The sequence below is a fragment of the Lepisma saccharinum genome, chromosome 20, assembly GCF_977018435.1.
Source record: "Lepisma saccharinum chromosome 20, izLepSacc3.1, whole genome shotgun sequence".
Lineage (NCBI taxonomy): Eukaryota > Metazoa > Arthropoda > Insecta > Zygentoma > Lepismatidae > Lepisma > Lepisma saccharinum.
Genome location: NC_139248.1, coordinates 26,735,529 through 26,755,685, shown reverse-complemented (window position 1 = coordinate 26,755,685; position 20,157 = coordinate 26,735,529). Strand labels below are relative to the sequence as shown.

General features: G+C 38.0%; 1 protein-coding gene across 5 annotated transcripts in view; it reads right to left on the bottom strand.

The window, feature by feature from the left end:
• ab (BTB/POZ-zinc finger protein abrupt) overlaps positions 1 to 20,157 on the bottom strand; it is a 106,284-nt gene that overhangs the window by 66,064 nt on the left and 20,063 nt on the right. For all 5 annotated transcript variants that reach the window (XM_083142270.1, XM_083142269.1, XM_083142271.1 and 2 more), the window contains exon 5: positions 9,852 to 10,068. In XM_083142270.1, coding sequence (XP_082998396.1) covers positions 9,852 to 10,068 — 217 coding nt within the window. The remainder of the gene's footprint in view (positions 1 to 9,851; positions 10,069 to 20,157) is intronic.

Genomic DNA, 20,157 nt, shown 5'->3' with positions numbered 1-20,157 from the left:
AAATCTCAGCATGTTAAAAACTTCGTAAAAATACTCCACTTATATTAAAATAACTAAAAAAGGATCCCAAGTGAACGTTACAAGCCCAGGCTGGTTGTGAGGCCTACTCTGGTGAGCAGCCCCACCTCAACCGGAAGGAAAAAGCTACCTCCCTCCTATCAACCGTCCCTCCTTTCTCTCTTACGTCACCAATCCAAAATGAATTCTTGTTCTTATTCTGCTGCTTTGATGACCTCCGAAGTAACATGGAAACCTATTTTTGCATCAGTTTTTATTGCCTTATCCCATTTTTTTAAGAAAACTGATCCATCCGTCCTCTAAATTACTATCGTCTCTGTTGAGTTTATTCCTATTTCCCGTGCAAATATACGCAGCTTCATAAACATTCCTATTTAATTTATTATTATCTTTCCTAATGAATTCTCTTAACCAAATCCTCATTAAACACTTCTTTTACGTGGCACTATGCTCTGTGCCTAGAAACATCCACGAACCTGATGAAGGGGGCAGTCTGACTTCCGAAACATTGTCCTAATAAGACTCCATACTCACTCACGTAAGTAGTTAAATTAATCAATACTATTTAACGTATTTATTTCCTTTAATAGTGAGTAACACGTACACACAAGTCATACCCCTGGATCACAGATATGCTGTAGGAGGGTCTACACCAATATCTGCATGAAAGAAAGTATTTTTAAAAATATTTTAACAAGTTTTCTTCAATGTACACTATATAAAAACGCTAAGCCTAGGTACATCATAAAAGTAATAATTTGTTCAAATTATTTGTTTTACTCTTGAACCTTTAGCCTTTCCTTAGAAATTTACTATATTTGAAAATTTTTGCAACAAACAATTCTTCCTCATTCACTAGTACCTTTTCAAAAACATATTTCTCGTTTATAAATACAAACAAACTAGTACTCACTTTATCCGCAAAACTATTCTCCTTTGTTCTATTACTTTCAGTGCCCACTGTCACCATCCTCGTTGGAACTTATTGTACTGTTGCTTGGCGTGCTTCTATTGTTGTAGTTCTCCGGCTGCCACTAAGTGTGCTGTTAACTGTTCGTCAATGTCCATGTCGTCTGCTATTTCCTAGGGATAACTGTTGTAGTAGTAGTAGGGGAATCCAAGTGTGGTGTGCCTGTCCGCTATCGATGTTAAGCTCATGTGGGAAGTGCAATATGGCATGTGTTTCCTTGATTTTGGTGTGTACGAGTGTGTGGGTGGCGTGCTTGACTTGTATCTCTTGGATTTTAAGCCTATTGTATTTCATGTGTTTAGCAATACCATCTGTTAAGTGTTGTTGGATTCTTTCACTAACAGATCTGATGGACCTGCCGATGTAATGTGCCTTGCACTCGCACTCTGCATCGTATACACCTAGGTTATCAAGGGAGGAGAGGAAGCACAGTTTGTGTGTGTTTAGTTTATTAGTATTTTGGCAATGGGTTTCTGTGTTACTTTGATGTCATAGGGGAGAAGGGCTTCGGATATGTGGTTGGATGTGGAGGTGTGGTAGGGGAAGGCAAACCACTTATATTTGCTGTTGGAGGTTAATTGTGGCTGGGTAGGGTGCCTGACCTGTATTGCTTTATTTTATTTATTATAGCACCAAACCTTTTATTTTGCTTGGTGCTTTACTGCACCAAGTGGAAAGCTGTGTTTCTGTGTAGCCATGTTTCAGGGCTATTTCAGTGATGGTGGCAAACTCTTCTCATACATCTTCAACTCTGCAACAGTAGGAGAAGGCTCTTCTATAAAAGTTCAGCCACATTAGCTTTTTGTTTGGGAGGATGGCCACAAAGAGCGTGTATGCACTGGTTGATAAATGGTTTGCCTTCCCCTACCATCCCACCACATATCCAAAGCCCTTCTTCTCCCCTATGACATCAAAATATTGCACAAACCCAATGTCAATATAGCTGATAAACTAAACAAACCATACTTCCTCTTGCCCCTTGATAACCCAGGTGAATACGATGCATAGTGCGAGTGCAAGGGACATTACATCGGCAGGTCCATCAGATCTGTCAATGAAAGAATACAATACCTAACAGATGCAAAAAAAGAAAGCCCAACCCACTACTGGTCTTGCTAAACACATCAAATACAATAGGCATAAAACCCAAAAGATACAAGTCAAGCACACCACCCACACACTCGTACACACCAAGATCAAAGAAACACATGCCATAATGCACTTCCCACATGAGCTAAACATTGATAGCAGACAGGCACACCACACTTGAATTATCCTACTACAACAACAGTTAGTGCCAGGAAATAGCAGACGACACGGACGTTAAACAAACAGTTAACAACAGTGCTATAGAAGCATGCCAAGCAACAGTACAAGTTTCCAAGAGGATGGTGGCAGTGGCCACTGAAATTAATAGAACAGAAAAAAAAACAGTTTTGCAGACAAAATGAGTACTAGTTTCTCTCTTTTCCCAATTATGAATTTCTTGCTTATGTTGTATAAAATGCACAAATATCAAGGATTTCACTACATTTTCAAATTTGTTTCCCACCTAGATAAATTTAAAAAAAGGGGGCAAAGGTATTCATGACAACAATACCCTGGTTTTACACTTATCTAAAAAAAAAAAGTACAGTTTTTAGTATATCACCATCTTCTGCAATACTTTGGCATCAGTATCTTTTATTATTATTATTATGAACTATTGAAGCCTAAAAAAAAACATATTTGGGTTTAACCTTTGTTGCAACTTCTGAATTCATGTTCTAGATCTGCCATATTTGTTAATCAGTGTTAGCAATGTTGATTTTTCTTCCTTCTTTATGGAAATTCTTTTCTTTTCAGAACAAAATACAAGGCTAACACCTTCTTTCTTACAAAGTTTATAGTAGTAATGATAAAATGTTGTTTATTTTTTTTAACAATATTGGATGAATTTACAACAAAAGCAAATAGGAGGGCTATTCAGAAATCAACTTCCAATTGGCTCTTAAAAAGCAATACATAACCACAACGACATGGCTCATGTACAGTAGCCAGCAGCAATGTGTAATGGCAGTCCACACAAAACCGCTGTCCATTTGCTCCAACAGTGAACAATTAGAAACTGACGAACATGGATGCTTGAATTACTGATCCTGCCAGTTGGGAGATGCATGGTGTAATTAAGATTCCTTCAAGCAGAAGTCAACGCAGCTGAAATTCATCATCGATTGTGTTGTGTTTATGGCAATGGTGTTGAGTGATAGTGCTGTGCAGTAAATTTAAGGCTGGCCACATCACGTCAGATGTGTGTTGTTGAGTGATGAAGACGCTTCGAAGGTCGATCCAAGACAAACATCGTGAGATGCTCAGCAAGGGCGTCATTCTCCGTACCTTCATGCAAAGCCCCACAGTGCTGCCAACACACAGACTCTTCTGGAGAAGTTCCACTGTGAAATTTATGATAATCCTCCCTACATTCCAGACTTGGTGCCAAGTGTTTTCCATCTCATTCCCAAGATGAAGTCCTGGTTGACTACTCACCACTTCGAAAACAACGAGGAGCTTGTGGATTCAGTGAACACCTGGCCGAGGAGCCAGGCAGCATCACTCTATGATGATGGACTGAAAAAGCTTGTACCACGGTACGACAATTGTTTGAATCTGGGTGGCTATGTAAAAAAAAATAGTGTCACTTTTCAGGTATCTATTACACTCAATACATAATTTCTCTTTCATTTTGGGTTTTCTTTATAGCCATTCGGAAGTTGATTTCTGAATAGACCTCGTATTAAAAAAAAAAGCCATGGCTACAGCGATGAACAATAGATCGCTCTAGACTCTTGAGAATTTTCATTTTGCAATACTTTTTTTTTAATGTTTTGCTATCATAAAAGCATGTCAGTATTTTGGATTTTTTTTTTGACAGAATTTAGGCTATTTCATTAAAATTGAGAAGATAAGTATATGTAAGATAATGATATACTTAATATTCTGGATGCTGCAGAGAAAAATTTACATTGACTGCATTTCATCTAGGTGTTGGAAACTTAATGTTTTCATGCAATTGCCTCTAATATTGAGATCATTGCATATTTTCAATACATGTGCCTTCATCGAAATGCACAGGGTATAGCTTTACTTCTCCCTACATTTTAGTAGCTTAGGAACAACGATAAGACAGAAAGGCATATCAGAAAAGTCTGCCATCTCACTGGAAAGTTGTCATGTATCCCAAAATATGTAATAAAATAATGAAAATCAAGGAAAAATTGCAAACTGAAGTCATGAACACAAAAATGCTGATTACTGGCCTTCCTGGCTTTTTTCCACTCGTTCTACAAAAGCATGTGTGCCAGTCTGACAAGTGCTTTACAAAGGGTAATTCAAAATGAATGGTGCAACTTTACACAGTTATTAAGATGTTACTATTTATGATAGAAAATCAGACGAGGCATCAATTGTGAAAGGTCGGCACCCCAGTCCCTGGTTTGTATCCGGCCCTCTGGATTACTTCCTTGTAAAATCTTTCCCAATCCCTCTTCCACCTCACCCTGGGTGCCAAGCGAGCAGATTATATTAACGCCGGAATTACGAAAGGGGGGTTTCACATAACATTTATATTTTTTAGTCCCTGGTTCGTTACACATGTACAGCAAGTGAATAAATATTTGGTTTAAAATGGACAGTACTGTAGTTCAGAGTTAATTCTTAAATCAGAACATTTCGAGTAGGATTATATTATATGGGTTTATTTTACGTTATATATACATAGCGTTTCCATGTGTGTCTTGTAGAGACCAAATTAACAAAACGCTAAATCAACAAATTTGCGCACCTATGGCTTACACCATCGGCACTTCCTTTACCGCAGAGCTAGCAAAACTTGCGGGCCTACCCTCAGCTTAAATGATATTCCGTTCATTACAAATGCGTTTCCTTACGTTTTCACTCTTTCTTTTGTGCATCAATTATTCAAAACGGAAATATCCACATATTCAAAGCTATTCTAAAGGGGACTTGGGACAGCAAACAGGGGTTGGCTTACACCAAAATGCTACATTCTTATATCAGTCTAGCCACCAAAAGTGGACTAACTCGAGGAGACGTTCCTAGTCGTCGAAAAAATGGAGAAACACTGTTTTTTTCTAAAGCCCAACTGGCCTTTTTTATAGTAGGGGGTAAACCTCCGTGAATGTGGACCCCGTAGCACTGGAAAATTCCACTGCAACAGTCTTTTGAAGTACAGCTCCCCAACTGGGAAGCTAAAAAACAGGGGAATCTAATATTAAGCAAAAATCACAATTCATTAAGCACATACACTTTCATGCAATAACAACATAAAAACACACTCTTGGAAACATATTACTTAACCCTACACCTTGTAGCTGGCCAGCAATTAATTAACATATTACCAAAACCAGTAATCCGACCATTACACAATATAAAGAAGAACTCTGGAAGTTTTACTCGGATGACTACATTATATAGATTCAACATGAGAACCATAATTAAGGCACTCACGTTTTCCGCGAAGCTGTTTACATTATGCGTTTCTGTTGTATATGTCGTCTGCTGTTCACCGGTGTAAATTGCTGCAGTAACGGAAGCCAGGCTTGGTGTGCCTGACCACTATCTATGTTCAGTTCATGGTTGTAGTGCATGATGGTGTGTGTTTCTTTAATTTTTGTGTCTATGCGGGTGTGTGCTTTGTATTAGACATGTACTTTCTCAATTTTATGGTTGGGGAATTTGATATGCTTGGCAAGTCCAGTGGTGGGTTGGGCAGGTTTTGCATTTGATAGGTGCTGCTGAATTCTCTCACTGATGGGCCTGATGGATCTGCCGATGTAATGAGCCTTGCACTCGTATTCAGCATCATAGTCGCCTGGATTGTTGGGGGGGGAGAGGAAGTACTGTATATGTTTGTTCAGTTTGTCAGCTATTTTGGAGGTTGGTTGGTTTGCTATTTGGATGTTGTAGGAGTGGAGGGCTTTGGTAAGGCGGTTGGATGTGGTAGGATGGTAGGGAAAGGCAAACCACTTGGCTGGGATCTGGTTGCGATGGTGGAGCAGGTTGTGTTGATGGTGCAGGTTGTCTGACTTGGATTTCAGCTTTGCTGCACCATGTGGAGAGTTAACATTCAGTATATCTATGTTTTAGTGCCAGTTCCGTGATGAGAACCATGTGTAACGCGGAAAAGGTCCAAACGATAATCAAGTACTGCTACGCATGAGACAGCAAGTCTGTGTTAACGGTTTCGAAGGCACTAACAATTCGCAGTTGTAACTTTGGAAAAACTTTCGGAAGGGTGATACATATGCATTACTACTGAAAAAGCATACGGAAATGTCTTTGCACCATTGTGATTGAATCAGTTCTCGATAGCTCCAACACGCAATACACCTTCTACTGGTCATAAGCCATTTTGCGACACTGGCGATTCTGGTGGAGCATCGCCTAAGCAGAATAAGCCCACTTAGTGGGAATAAAACTTCCAGAGTTCTTCTTTATATTGATGCCTTGTCTGATTTTCTATCGTAAATAGTAACGTCATAATAACTGTGTAAAGTTGCACCATTCATTTTGAATTACCCTGTATATCAAGGAGTAGTTTATGCTTTTATGTGTACTAACAGGGTGGCCACTCTAGGACCATGATAAAGTTCAAGTATAATTCCCGGTTTTCAAGGTGGGACTTGCAAAAATTCAAGGGTAAAAGGAGTTCAACCTCACGTATTAATGCCTACAACCACCCACACACACACAAATATATTAATAATATAAAGGATCTGTGTGATTCCAATGTAGCCAAAAATTCAAATTCAATTCTATTGAACAGTATATATATATTTAAAATATTTAATTTAAGGTGCGAAGTTTACATTTGCCATTCCACATATTCAGACTTTAACCCTTAACTAGGAGCACGGGGGTAAATTTGACCCCCCCTTCTTTAATGCCCAGACACTTGTTGGTTACCCCCCCCCCCCCCCCATAGCTTATCTAGTACCTTCCTAAAACAGTCTGATTCAACTGTTGAGGTCATTTCCTTCATTGTGTGTGTGTAATTGCAGCAAGGTGAAGATGTTCCAAAGTTGATGGGGGTCAAATTTAACCCCACATGTCTAGTTACGTATGTGATCTTTTGCTGTTCATTTTTTTTAGAACTTTCGCTTACTGTGCTTCGCGAGTGAAATAGTTTAACAGTTTTTACTTGATCTGTGGTGTGTGACCATGTTTTAAAGTGAATGTTTAATTTTTCTAAGAAATCGTTCAAAAGCTCGTAGTATGAAAGACAGCAGGGGCATACGGTGGCTGTTAGAGGACATTTCAAACTTTAGTTCATCTGAAGTGCTTCAAGATGAATAATGGACTTCAAATCAGATCATGATGTAGAATATCATGTTACTGAGTGAGAACATTATACTAATTCTAAGACAAATTGTGAAGATGAGAATGATATCCCGGATGAAGATGAAACTTATTGCCTGGGAAAAGACAACATAACTCTATGGAAAGACGTTTCCTGCTCATGTTCGAATGTTAACAAAATAAGTATGAACATTGTTTTACGTCTTCCTGGATCACTTGCAACTGCAAGAAATGCCAAATCTGCTATCAAGGATTTTCACTTTTCATAGACTACACTACTGTGAGAATCATTGCGGAAAATACCAATACGTACATATAAATTACTTGGGGATATTCTGTAAGGAAAAGAAATGCCAAATTTGCCAATGAAGATGAAGTTTTAAAAACAAGACAAGTTTATTTGACATAATATATGATTTAAAAAAATAATACAATGGTCCTGTTTAGTTAGCTGTGTAAAAAAATTGAGATTTTGGAAATTGATATGTATTGGAACTTCAATTTGTATTCTTTTAAAGAATGGACATTGCTAAATTTACACAAATATCTGAAGCGTATACCCCACAAAAAAAAAAAAAAAATTGTATTGCTTATACCACACTTTCCTCATTATTTTCATTTGATTTAACTATTGCAAGAAAGGGTTTTGAAATGTTGAAATGTAATGTCTGTCCATATTAATTTTTTAGGGATGGGACCGATTAAACGGTACTCTATCGGTATCAGCCGATATAGGCATATCGGTGTATCGGTTTATCGGTAAAATTACCGATTATTTTACCGATCCGATATATCAATAAATATCTTATAATTTAGTGCAAAATTTTGCCATTTTGTCGTGATTTTTATGGATAATATCCATGCCCTACTTTCTGAAAAAGTAAATGTCTAAATACTAAACCTTTTTTGCATTGCAATCAGCTCAAAACACACATTTATTACGGAGATCAGTGAAAATTTCAGGGTCTTCAAGGACCATTTCTAATTTTATATCGGATCGGTAGAATATCGGTTATCGGTATCAGTAAATTTTATATCGGTACTGTATCGGTATCGGCCAAAATTTCATATCGACCCATCCCTAATTTTTTTTTAAAAATTAATTGCACCTTTTTTACATATTCAAAACTACCTTAAGTTATGAAAATAGTCAATTTAATTGTATAAAAGTATTTTTTTTTGTGCATATGTATCTTACTTGATTACAAATAATATTTTATATTTGGGGGTCAAATTTAACCCTACGTGCTTACTTAAGGTGGTGAAAGAGGTGCGCCTGGTTAAGAGTAAAATACATCTGCAAACACAAGCCACAAATGTTACAGGATATATTAATTTACAAAAAATTGTTCATTGTATAAGAATTTTGAACTCAAATTTACCAAATCAACTTAAACGTATATTATTTTGCAATAATCTTCCATCTGTCAGACAGATTGATCTGCAAAGGACACTATCAAAATAAACGGATTGAGAGAATTCTGCAGCATTTTCCACGTAGCCTTCTTTTCCTTGCTCGATAAAAATTAAAGCTAAACGGTGAAAACTTGCCTTGGTGCATTTCTGAATATGTATCAATTCAATGGGATTGGGATTAAAAAAAGTTGCAATTTTTCATGTATCCGGAGAAAAATTATTCTATAGAAAATTTTATGTATATAATTTGTGGACAATTTTGAAAATGATGTATACAATTGAAAATTTCGTAACGACCAGGTTGTCATTATACCTATTAAAATTTCCTATGGTTCTTTGAATTCTTTTGTTTTTAACGATTGTAGCTAACCAGTATATTTCAGGAATTTCGAACCATTTAAATTTTTTGGAATCTAGTTCAGGATTTTTCGAGCCTAATTTTAGATTTTTAGAACCTATTTTAGGAACCACCACCTTCTTCTGATTCCTCTATTCCCTTTTGCCTTATTGCATCGGGGTTGCCTCTATACACTTCTTCCATCTCTCTCATTCCTTTCCTTTCTTTTGTCCTATTTCTTCTATTCCTTTCTGATATGTCTTCTGGGGTCTACCTCTTGTTCTCTATTCCTCTCTTCTAGCTTCCATTAATTGTTTTGCTTCTCTATCTTCATCCATTCTTACCACATGTCCAAACCATTTTAGTTATTTTTGTGTCAGTTTCTCTTCTCTTGGCTTCTGATTTAATTCTTCTCAGATTCTTTCATACTTCTTGTTATACCAACTACTCTATGGAAGCATTTCATCTCAACTGTCCTTATGCATCTTACTTATTTTCCTCTTAATGACCAACTTTCACTTCCGTATAGTAAAATTGGTTCCACTACCGGCTTATACACTTTTAGTTTAGTTTTGCTATCTGTTTCCTTTTTTTCAAAAATGGTCTGGCTAGAGGATAATTTTTAGAACTTAAAGTCTGAGGTTTACTTACGACTCTGACTCTCCATACCTGGATATGGAAACAGCACTCCTTACTCCATTATTTCTGATGCCGATTGGCTGCAAAAGCCTAACAGTAAACAAATGCACTTACCTTGAAGCCCTAGTAGCGCTGCAGGAAATGAGTGTGCTCTAGGAGTGTCTGCAGGCCCTATCTCAATGTTTGGCGTTCCTGGATCGTTTTCATAATCAGTAGGTTCAGACTTCACGAGATCAGACACCGGACATTTTTCTGAGTTAGCCGTATCATCTGTGCTGCTGTCGTCACCAGTTGAATGTGCCTGAAGAGATGAATCTGACTGCCCTTTGTTCTGAATTAAAAAGAAGAAAATTAAAAGTTTTTCACCTTCGAACTTAACAAAGACCTGGTTACGTTAATTTTGCTGAAAACCCTTCATCTTTAATAAATTGAAAGAAAATTTAATTTCCAACACAGTTTTGAGAGTCCTCCCCCCCTCCCCCAAACCCAAAAGACCAATCACAATTGTGAAGAGTGGATTAAGTGAACAAACCCCAATCCAGTTGAAGAAAATTAATAAAAAAGAACTTGGCCCTTTGAGAAGAGGTTCTTTCATGAACCAATATTTTAGGCATTACTATACGTGGCCTGTCTAAAAGTATCAGATCTTTTCCTTTCCCACGGAAAATAGCAATGGTGGGTTGGCTACACTCTGCACAGATGTGAAGGGAACCATCATACACTTGCACACATGTTGCTGGACATGTCGGACCCTCCAGTAGAGGAGAGGCAGCTGGCGAGTGAGGAAGTATTTCTTGTGTAAAGTCATACTCTTTTGTTTGCTGGGATCACAGTACGCATGGAGCAGACATCCTGCAACAAGTTTTGCCAGAAGCTTGGGGAAGATGAAAAACATTTTGCAAGCTTCAAGAGGCATTTGGCAATTATGCCATGGGAGTTATGCAAAGAAAGGACTGGTAAAACAGTTTCAAAAATGGCCACACATCCGCAGAGAGTGATCAGCATTCTGGGAGGCCATCAACAAGCCGAAATGCAGAAAACTTCAAGAAAGTGAGATCCTTGATAATGGAAGATCGTCGTTTGACAGTCAGGAAAATTGCTGATGACTAGGGGGCAGATTTATATGCACTAAAAAAAGCCAAAATATGCATGCAAATACGCACTAAAATGGGCCAAAATATGCACTAAACTTTTCAAAACAACCTATTTTAAGGTTCTGTACAACTTACATACAAAGTAAATGTATCAGTACCTCGCTGAACGCAATTATAGAAATCAAAGTGTGATAAATTGTGCTGTTTAAGGTCACCAAAAATACTAGGCTAATTTACAAATGTTTTTAGTCTCATGTAACAAAATGAATATATTACATGCATTTAATTATCTAGAGGCCCGCTCTAAAAACTGCAATATTGCTCTTATATACATATCTTGTTGGAAACATCTTTTTGTTGCATTTTATCTGCCCCTGCTAAAATATTTGAGCAAATCTTATATTGCCACATATATAACCATGTCAGAGAAGCTTTTTCTGAATACCAGCATGGCTTTCTGTCCAACTGCTCAATAGAAACAAACCTTGGCGAGAAACTGCATTATATAAGCACGGTGCTAGATGATGGGGGGCAGGTGGATGTAATATACACTGATTTTTCCAAAGCCTTTGACACTGTAAATCATGATGTACTACTTAGTAAATTGGGCACTTTCAACTTTTCCCTTCCCCTCAGGAAACTTATGGCGTCATATTTAATGAATAGAAAACAATATATTTCGTATAAAGGCCACACATCCAGCGAATTTCTAGTACGTTCCGGAGTACCTCAAGGGTCGAACATAGGACCTCTTCTCTTTCTTCTATTAATCAACGATTTACCAGAGCATTTGATTAATTCTAGAAAACTGTTATTTGCAGACGACCTGAAATTCTTTCAAAGAATAAAAAATATTGAAGACTGTGTCTGTCTACAACAAGACATAAATAGGTTGAGTGCGTGGTGCTTGTGCAACGGTCTTTCTCTTAATGCAGCAAAATGCTATTCTGTTACTTACTCTAAACAAAAAACGATCTTAAATTTTCAATATAAACTTAATAATACCAATCTAAAAAAATCTGAAACAGCAAAGGACCTAGGAATATATTTTGACTCTAAGCTAACTTTCACTCACCATATTAACAAAGTAATAGGCAACGCTTACAAACTTATCGGGTTCATTATTAGAATGGGCAGAGACTTTCGAGACACCCAAACACTTAAGGTATTATATTACTCATTAGTACGTTCAAAACTTGAATTCGGGTCTGTTGTATGGAACACTGACAGTATAGTACAGACTACAAAAATAGAGCGAGTACAATCAAAGATGTTACGTTATATGAAGTATAAACTTGAAGGTACTTATCCCAAATTTGATTCGTACACTAATCTAATAGAGGAGCTCCGAATGCACAGGCTTGACGATCGAAGGACAGTGCGCGACCTGCTGCTGCTCTGGAAAATATATAATGGAAAACTTCGCTCTCCTCTTTGGATCTCACAATTTAAATTACGCGTTCCTAACAATAAGACGCGACCCAATCATCAAACCTTTTTTGTGAATAGAGCGCGAACAAACATTGTCAAGAAATCCCCTATCTGGAGAATGAGTATTCTCTACAATGCCTTGGAAAAGCGTAACAAAAATATTGATTTGTTCTCTATGCCATATATACAATTTAAAAACTGTGTAATGAAAACAATATCAAATAACAGTCACTGAAGCATGTATAAAAACCTGTATCTCTGAACTCTCTAACTGGGCGCCAGCCTGTTGAGTTCATTATTGAAAATAAATAAATAAATAAATAAATATTGAAAATAAATCAATATCTTATTATTTTACATTAGCATTTCAATACACTAGACATTATTTATCGTTCTTTTCATGTAAACTGCATTACATATATCAATAAATACACAAATCCTACGGACGCTATCTCAGTTTCTATAGTACTGCCATCTTTCTCCTTCCAATTACTTTAATAATAAAATTAGCACTTCAAATCACTACTACTATCGTGAAGAAAATCACACAAGAATCATGTTTAATCCTCATCAGTATGTAGTTAGAATATTTAGCTGCAATCAATCGATGGACATAATCGCAAAAAGTTATTGTATTTTTATTATGTCTAATTTAAGAATAAAGTACGCTCATAGTGCATATATCTTCTTCATCTGACTATAATTCCCTTAGTTTCTACTGTTTTCTAATTTTGTACACAAATAACAGAATGATCTTTCACTAGATTATACAGCAGCATTGTCCACAAAAATTAACATACGTTTAAAAATTAGTGTCCAGGCCTACGCATGCAACAAATGCTTTGTTACCAATTCCATTTAAGCTGCCAAAAACTACTCTAAATACCTGAAATGTATTACACGTTTAGAGCATACTTGAGAATAAATAACTCTGCTGGCAGTGGTAAACGCATCGTTGCCTTCTACCCACTGTTGGAGCAATATGCTGTTACTTCTTCTCTCCTTCGGCATTTATTGTCCCTTTTGCAGCACACACACACACACACTCACAAATTTATCTCAAATAACGCGACCTCAGTGTTGTCCCTGGAATTTGGAAATGTGACTCATCTCTGAAAGATCCTTCATTGGTTGATGAAAAGGTAGGTTTTCTCTATTTCCACAACCAGACCTCCTGCAAAGCTACTAGACGAGTTTTGAATGATTGATTTGGCGTTTTAAGTCCACTTTATGCACAGTAAGGCTAATCGGGACAGGACCTACAGTTTAAAGTGGGATCCAAACCACTATGGTATACTTGAGTGTGAAAATCTTTTACAGTTAATAAACTTTAACGTCAATTATAAGGTATTAAGAGTAAGACAACCATTTTACTGCAATAAATCGAACACAAAATTCCATCAAAATTCTTCAATCATTAGATTATTAAGTAAACATAATAATATTGTCTCAAATGGAATTGATTTGGATTTTGCTTTTAATATTAAAAACTATCTATATAGTTTAAACAACATATTAGATATAATATACAAATAAAACAGATCCAACTCTAGAGTGATATATTTATAGTCTCAAATACAATTTATAGCGTTTTAAATTTTGTATACATATAAACGAATTCAAATTTGAACTTTTGCTTTGTATTGATTATTCCTGTTTCTCATTTAAATAGTGGTATTCGTATAATTTCTTTATTATTCCCAAGCTTTTTTAGTTTGTTACTTGTTTATGTTTTGTTTCTTCTGTCCTTTAGTTTTCTCCTCTGTTTAAAATTTGTAATATGTATATGTATGTAATTTTTTTGTATTTGTGTAACTTTTGTATTTGTATAACTTTTTGTATTCGTATTTATCTAAGGTTTAGTGTAATAATTACTGTGTGTTTGTATCATGTATACATATTTATGTAAATTATATTGTATATAGCAAATTGTAATGGCTATTGTAATTGGAGCATTCGCTCTGTTATAGGCGACTGGTTAATAAATGTGCCTCCACCGGGTATCGAACCTGGGACCCCTTCATTACAAGGTAACGACGCTAGCACTGCACCATCGAGGAGGCACTACATGAGTTTTGGAATGTACTTGACCCAACTAGTACCCAAGACTAGACAAAGTAGGCTATTTTTTAATGCTGACACAAAGAATGGGGAAAATAAAGCAGTCAAACTTGAAACTAACAATTACATGAAAATTGGTCCCAAATGCCCAATACATGCACGTTAAGCTAAAATATGCACTAACGTCCCAAATATGCATTATGCATTTACATGCACTATAAAACTTCACCAAAGTAATCCACATCAAGTGAAATGGATAAATCCGTTGAGAGCATATGAATTTTCCTCAAGGAAAAAAACAAATATGCAAAAATCTGCCCCCTACTGATGGCATTGGTATTAGCAAAGATTCTGTGCATTCAATTTTACGGGAGGATTTAGGCATGCACAAGGTAGCAGCAAAACTTGTGCCCAACTGGCTTTCGAAGAAACAGCAAGAACTTTGACATGACGTCGCACAATATATGCTGGAGACTGTCAATAGGGATGCAGAGTTTCTCAATACCGTGATAACTGGAGATGATGATGATGGACATGGCTCCATGTGACTTCTGGTTGTTCCCGAAGCCAAAATCTCCACTGAAAGGCTTGTTTTGGCAGCTGAGAGGACATTATGTGCAATGCGACGACGAAGATGAGAGAATTTCCAAAAGAGGCATTCCAATGGTGCTTCCAACAATGGCAGGCTCGTTGGTCTAAGCATGTGAAATCCCAAGGGGGCTACTTTGAAAGGGATTAGGACGTGAACCATACCAGGCAGTGACTTTCTTTTCCTGGACTAAAGTCTGATACTTTTTTAGACAGGCCACATATACTTTCGATACAATAATTGATAGACATATACATTTCGCTTTTGACTGAAATATGAAATGTAAAATAACATACTGTCATGTTTCGAATAAGGGTTATATCTTCCCTCAGATATGCTTCTAACAGAATTTGGGATATCTGTCTGTGGTTGCACATGAAAATGATTTCTGAAATCCTGATTAACACCACATGCTATTTGCATTTTTCAACAGAACTAAGTATTTCAAATTTCAATAAAAGATTGTTTTTAAATTCATCACCTACTCTACTAAATGGCCCTAAAGGACAAAAGTGACAGTTTCCTTCAAAGGGGGCGAGGAATCAAGCAAAAGGAATTATGCAGCCTAGGGTCAGACGGACACTACAAATTTTACACAAGTACTTCGGGAAGTATTTTAAGTCAGGGGTCTTCAACTTATCAGACAGTGCAGGCCACATAAACAATTTCAATGACTCGCCGGCCACGAAGTTACACTACAGTATTGAGCACTGTAATATGCTGCCATCCACCATTTAATGCATCAGGTTTTGGTGATAAATACTTAATTTTTTGAACGAGCACGGACCACTGCAAAGTTATCTGCCCGTGGGCCATGGGTTGAAGACCCCTGTTTTAACTACTTTATGAACATTTTACTTAATATAATTTGCATAAAGTACAAGAATGGAAAGAGGAGTTGAACACAAAAAATGTCAAAATATTGCTCTGAATAGTGTAAAAAAAAATTGCTTAGGCATAAGCATTCATTCTCCGCAATAAAGAATACATGAAAGTCTATAATTAATTAATTTTATTTTTTAAATAATTATTTCTCTTGTAGTTTACAGCTGTACACACTGAAATTCTCAAAAATTGTGTATTCTGTATTTACTCATGGTCATGTATATAGAGGGCTGCATAGTGTGCCTTTTACCTACCCACTGCCCGCTTGCCCGCGAGGACAGGTATACCTGCTTGCCTGCCCACGGCAACGAGTCGACTTGCGTCTTTACCCGGGTTCTTGGTCTTCAAGGCGCTCTGCGCTTACAAGGTAACTGGGCATTCAACAAGACCCGGGCGCCTGCAAAACCTGCTGGAAGGAAACAGCCCTCCGGCAGCGTGTCGCTCCAGGTGTTTCATCACCACGTGGACAGCTACAGCCAGTGTTGCCTACTTACGTAGCTCCTAAATCCTACGAAGTCCTAGGAGGAGCTCTTAGCAATTTCAGTTCAGCGTAAGCAGTTTTTATCTTATTGCCAGGAAATGCACGCAGTATTACAGCTTCATTTATCTAAATGAATGATCGAGCAAACAAAAATCTCCTCACTGAAAACTAATTGTTTTTCATTGCATGGTGCCTTAACCAGGCACGCAGTGGCGCAATCAGAGGGGGCAGGGTGCATTGCTCACAACCTTGGACGGAAATTAAGTCTAGCGGAGGGGTCAGGGTGGGGGTCAAACATTAAAGTACAAGAAAAAACAGGCTAGTAGAATTTAAGAGTAGCAGGGCTAAAGGGTACTCAAGATGGAATTAATTTTCATATTTTTCTTGCATTTTCATTCCAGACGGCCAAAGGCACCTGCAAAAGGGGGGGGGGAATGGAGGGGTAATTGCAACCCCTTGATTTCAAATTTTACGAAAGTAGAAATATGTTATAAAATATTATACAGTCTCATCAAGTTCAATGCCGTAGCAAAGGGGTAGCGGGAGTCGGCCCTGAGCGCCGAACGATCTAAATGAGAAAAGTTTTAAAACAGAGAATGCTATGGCGGCCCGTGATATTATTTGCTATTAGTGTTGGTTTGTTACGAGTTGGATGAATTGATTATGTAATACGTCGCTCCATGTGAAAAGAAAATATTGTAGATGGAAATTTTACATGCCATATGTATGTACGTTCGGAATGCATTTATCATGCACTTTCTTTCTTTCAAAAACAGTTTCTGTGCTTGTTTTCCATTATTAGCTAATGTGAAATTGACGTGTTGAAAAAAAATATTTCTAATCCTCTGTTTCAACACAAATACGTGAGAACGGACTTCTACCCTCTTTTTCCGTGCCCTTTTTGCGTGATTTATGAGGATAATAATGCCTTTCATGCTACTTTATTCCTATTATTGTGATTGTTGTTGTTGGCACGTTTATCCAAGTACTTGAAATCCCCCTCCCCAAACGAGGGTAACGGCAATGCCCCTGGCTGGCTACGGCCCTGGTGTTCGCAGTAGAACAGTGTGTTGTTCGACTCGCGACCTCGGCGTCGAACGTGTTACGTGACATATTTCAGTCCTGCCCTATATCACTATATATACGTATATTGGTTGTTTACGACATATACTTATGGATCCTGTGCCACGGAAAACCTATTTCAATGTGTGTGTGTGTGTGGGGGGGGGGGTAGCAACATTCGTAAATCTCATTTCATTGGTGATGTGGCTTACGAAGCTTTGAGTTCCCTTTTTTAAGTAGTGAAAATCTATTGCAGTTGGCAACACTGCAGAACGGTGTGGGCCAGGTGCAGTTTCTACTCGAAGCAACTACGTCATGCAGAGGGAGGGGTCTCCAGTTGATGGAAAGAACGAACTGAGACCTACTAGGTATCGTAAGACTGCGGGTACCCGGCGGGTCTACAATGCCTGCCAGGAACGATCTTGGCAGGTGGTCAGACAAGCTGCTCAAGCGAGGGTGTTGTGCAGGTTGCATGGCATTTCAGGAGCGATGTCTCGCGAACGGGTCTGCTCCAGGTCTTGTGCAGGCCTCTGCATGTATAATGTACATTTTTTCCAAAATTTTTGACCCAAAAATCTGTGGTGCGCATTGCACATGGAATAATTCCGACAGCTTAGATGAAACCATGCGTGTTTTCATTGTCACTGGGAATATCACACGTACTAGGGTGAATCAAAAAGTAAGTTACACCAGACTCATGTTCCTGTACTAAGAGAGATAAAATAATCACGCTTGGTGGCAACACTGTCTGGAATATTTTTTTCACACCAGAAGCAGCCGTGCTTCAGCTGATTTAGTATGCGAGTAGTCACAGTGTGAGTATGGCACGTCATATTGAGGTGGTGTCCAACATTGAGGTGTGCTCTGTGGTCAGACTTTTGTGGGCACAAAGGCATAATCGAAGTGAAATCCATCGCCAAATTGTTGAGGTGTATGGTGAGAATGCGATATCATGCCCCATGATCGCAAAATGGTGCCAAATGTTTGAAGAGGGAAGATCAAACGTGAACGACGAACCACGTGTCTGGCACCCTGCAACTGTGAACACTATCGACAACGTGGAGCGTGTGAATGCAATCACTGTTGCTAAGCGCAGCGTGAAAATTAAAAAGATTGCAAGCGAACTGAACATATCCTATGGTAGTGCGTCTACGTGATTCGTGATCACATAGGTTATCGTAAACTGTGCTCTTGCTGGGTGCCGTGCTTGTTAACAGACTGGCACAAAAATCAACTTTTTGATGCTGCGCTGTCATTTCTTCGGCGTTATTCCACGGATGGTCCGCAGTTTCTGAGCAAAATCATCACAGGAGATGAGTCCTGTGTGCACCGATACACTCCCGAGACAAAGAAGGCATCCATGGAATGGAGACACAAGGATTCGCCACCACCAAGAAAAGTCAAAAACTGCCCAAAGGTTCGAAAGGTCATGCTGACGATCTTCTTCAATTCCGAAGGCATTGTTTACAGTGAGTTTGTGCCCCGAGGAAGATCAATCAATGCCGCAACATACTGTGATACTTTAAAGAAGCTGAGAAAAGCCATTAAGGATCGAAGGCCCGGAAGATTGAGTGATGGGGTTGTTGATCTACACGACAACGCTACCCCTCGTACAGCTGGTGACACACAGGATTTACTGCAGAAATTCAAGTGGAAAGTGTGGTCTCACCCTCCCTATATTTGGCACCCTGTGACTACCACCTTTTCGGTCCGCTTAAACAAGACCTAGGGGGTCAGCATTTCGCATCAGGTGAAGAAGTGCAGGAAGCAGTCTGAAAGTGGTTCAAAGAAATTGGACGAAATTTTTACACACAAGGAATCGAAAAACTGGCCACACGATGTGAAAAAGTGCTTGGAACACCTTGGTGACTATGCGCTTTCGTCCAATAATTTTTTTTCTTTCTCATGTGTTTTGTTTGTTTTTACAGGGGGGTGTAACTTACTTTTTGATTCGCCCACACATATATCAAGAGGCATAAATATAAATTACGCTCACGAGTTTGTCAATCAATGTTTACAGAAAAATTTTGTGAAGAACTTTATTAAAAAATTCTTCCACGTTGTTTTTTGGCCTTCCATCGTAACGTTTTGCATCATTGTCGCATCATTTTGAGGCGATCAAATTCACACTTCCCATCACACAAAAGTCGAATCATTGATATTTCTGTCCCAAGATGTAATGGATAATAACTTCAGGAGCTACAAATTCATAATGTATTTACATAGCTGCTTCTCCACTCCTGAATATTTGCAATTCTTGCTCTGGTGGAGCTGCCTTCAGCTTTTCTTCTCGCTTCTGCCATTCTCTTAAGACTTCTCACCATTGTCTTGGTCCACATAGCAACAGGTGACTCATTGAATAGGCATGATGTCATTCGTTCTTGATCAACATAGCAATAGCTTGACAACCAACACCTAGGAAAGCTATTTCTTGAACCAGAATTGTGCTGCGCATTACATAGAAAATATTTTTTTGTTGCTTTTTGCTATCAAAAGCCACACACATGTGCATTACATACAGTATATGCTTGCAACAACTGTATACTACAACAAATAATTGTACAACGCAAACAATAAGCACAAGAAAAAATATTTTCAATAAGCTTTATCTAGCTTAAAGATCAATTTAGAACTGCAGTGTGAGAAGAAATACATAGCCTAGAATTAGAAATGTTCTCTTTTCTTCTTACACTTGCATTTTTGACAGAATTGATATAAATGTGCATATTGTTTGAAACAGAGCAACTTTACGTTAATAAAAATTGATTTATGCAAATGCTAACAAAGTTCTCGTGTCTGGATACTACAGGGATGTCT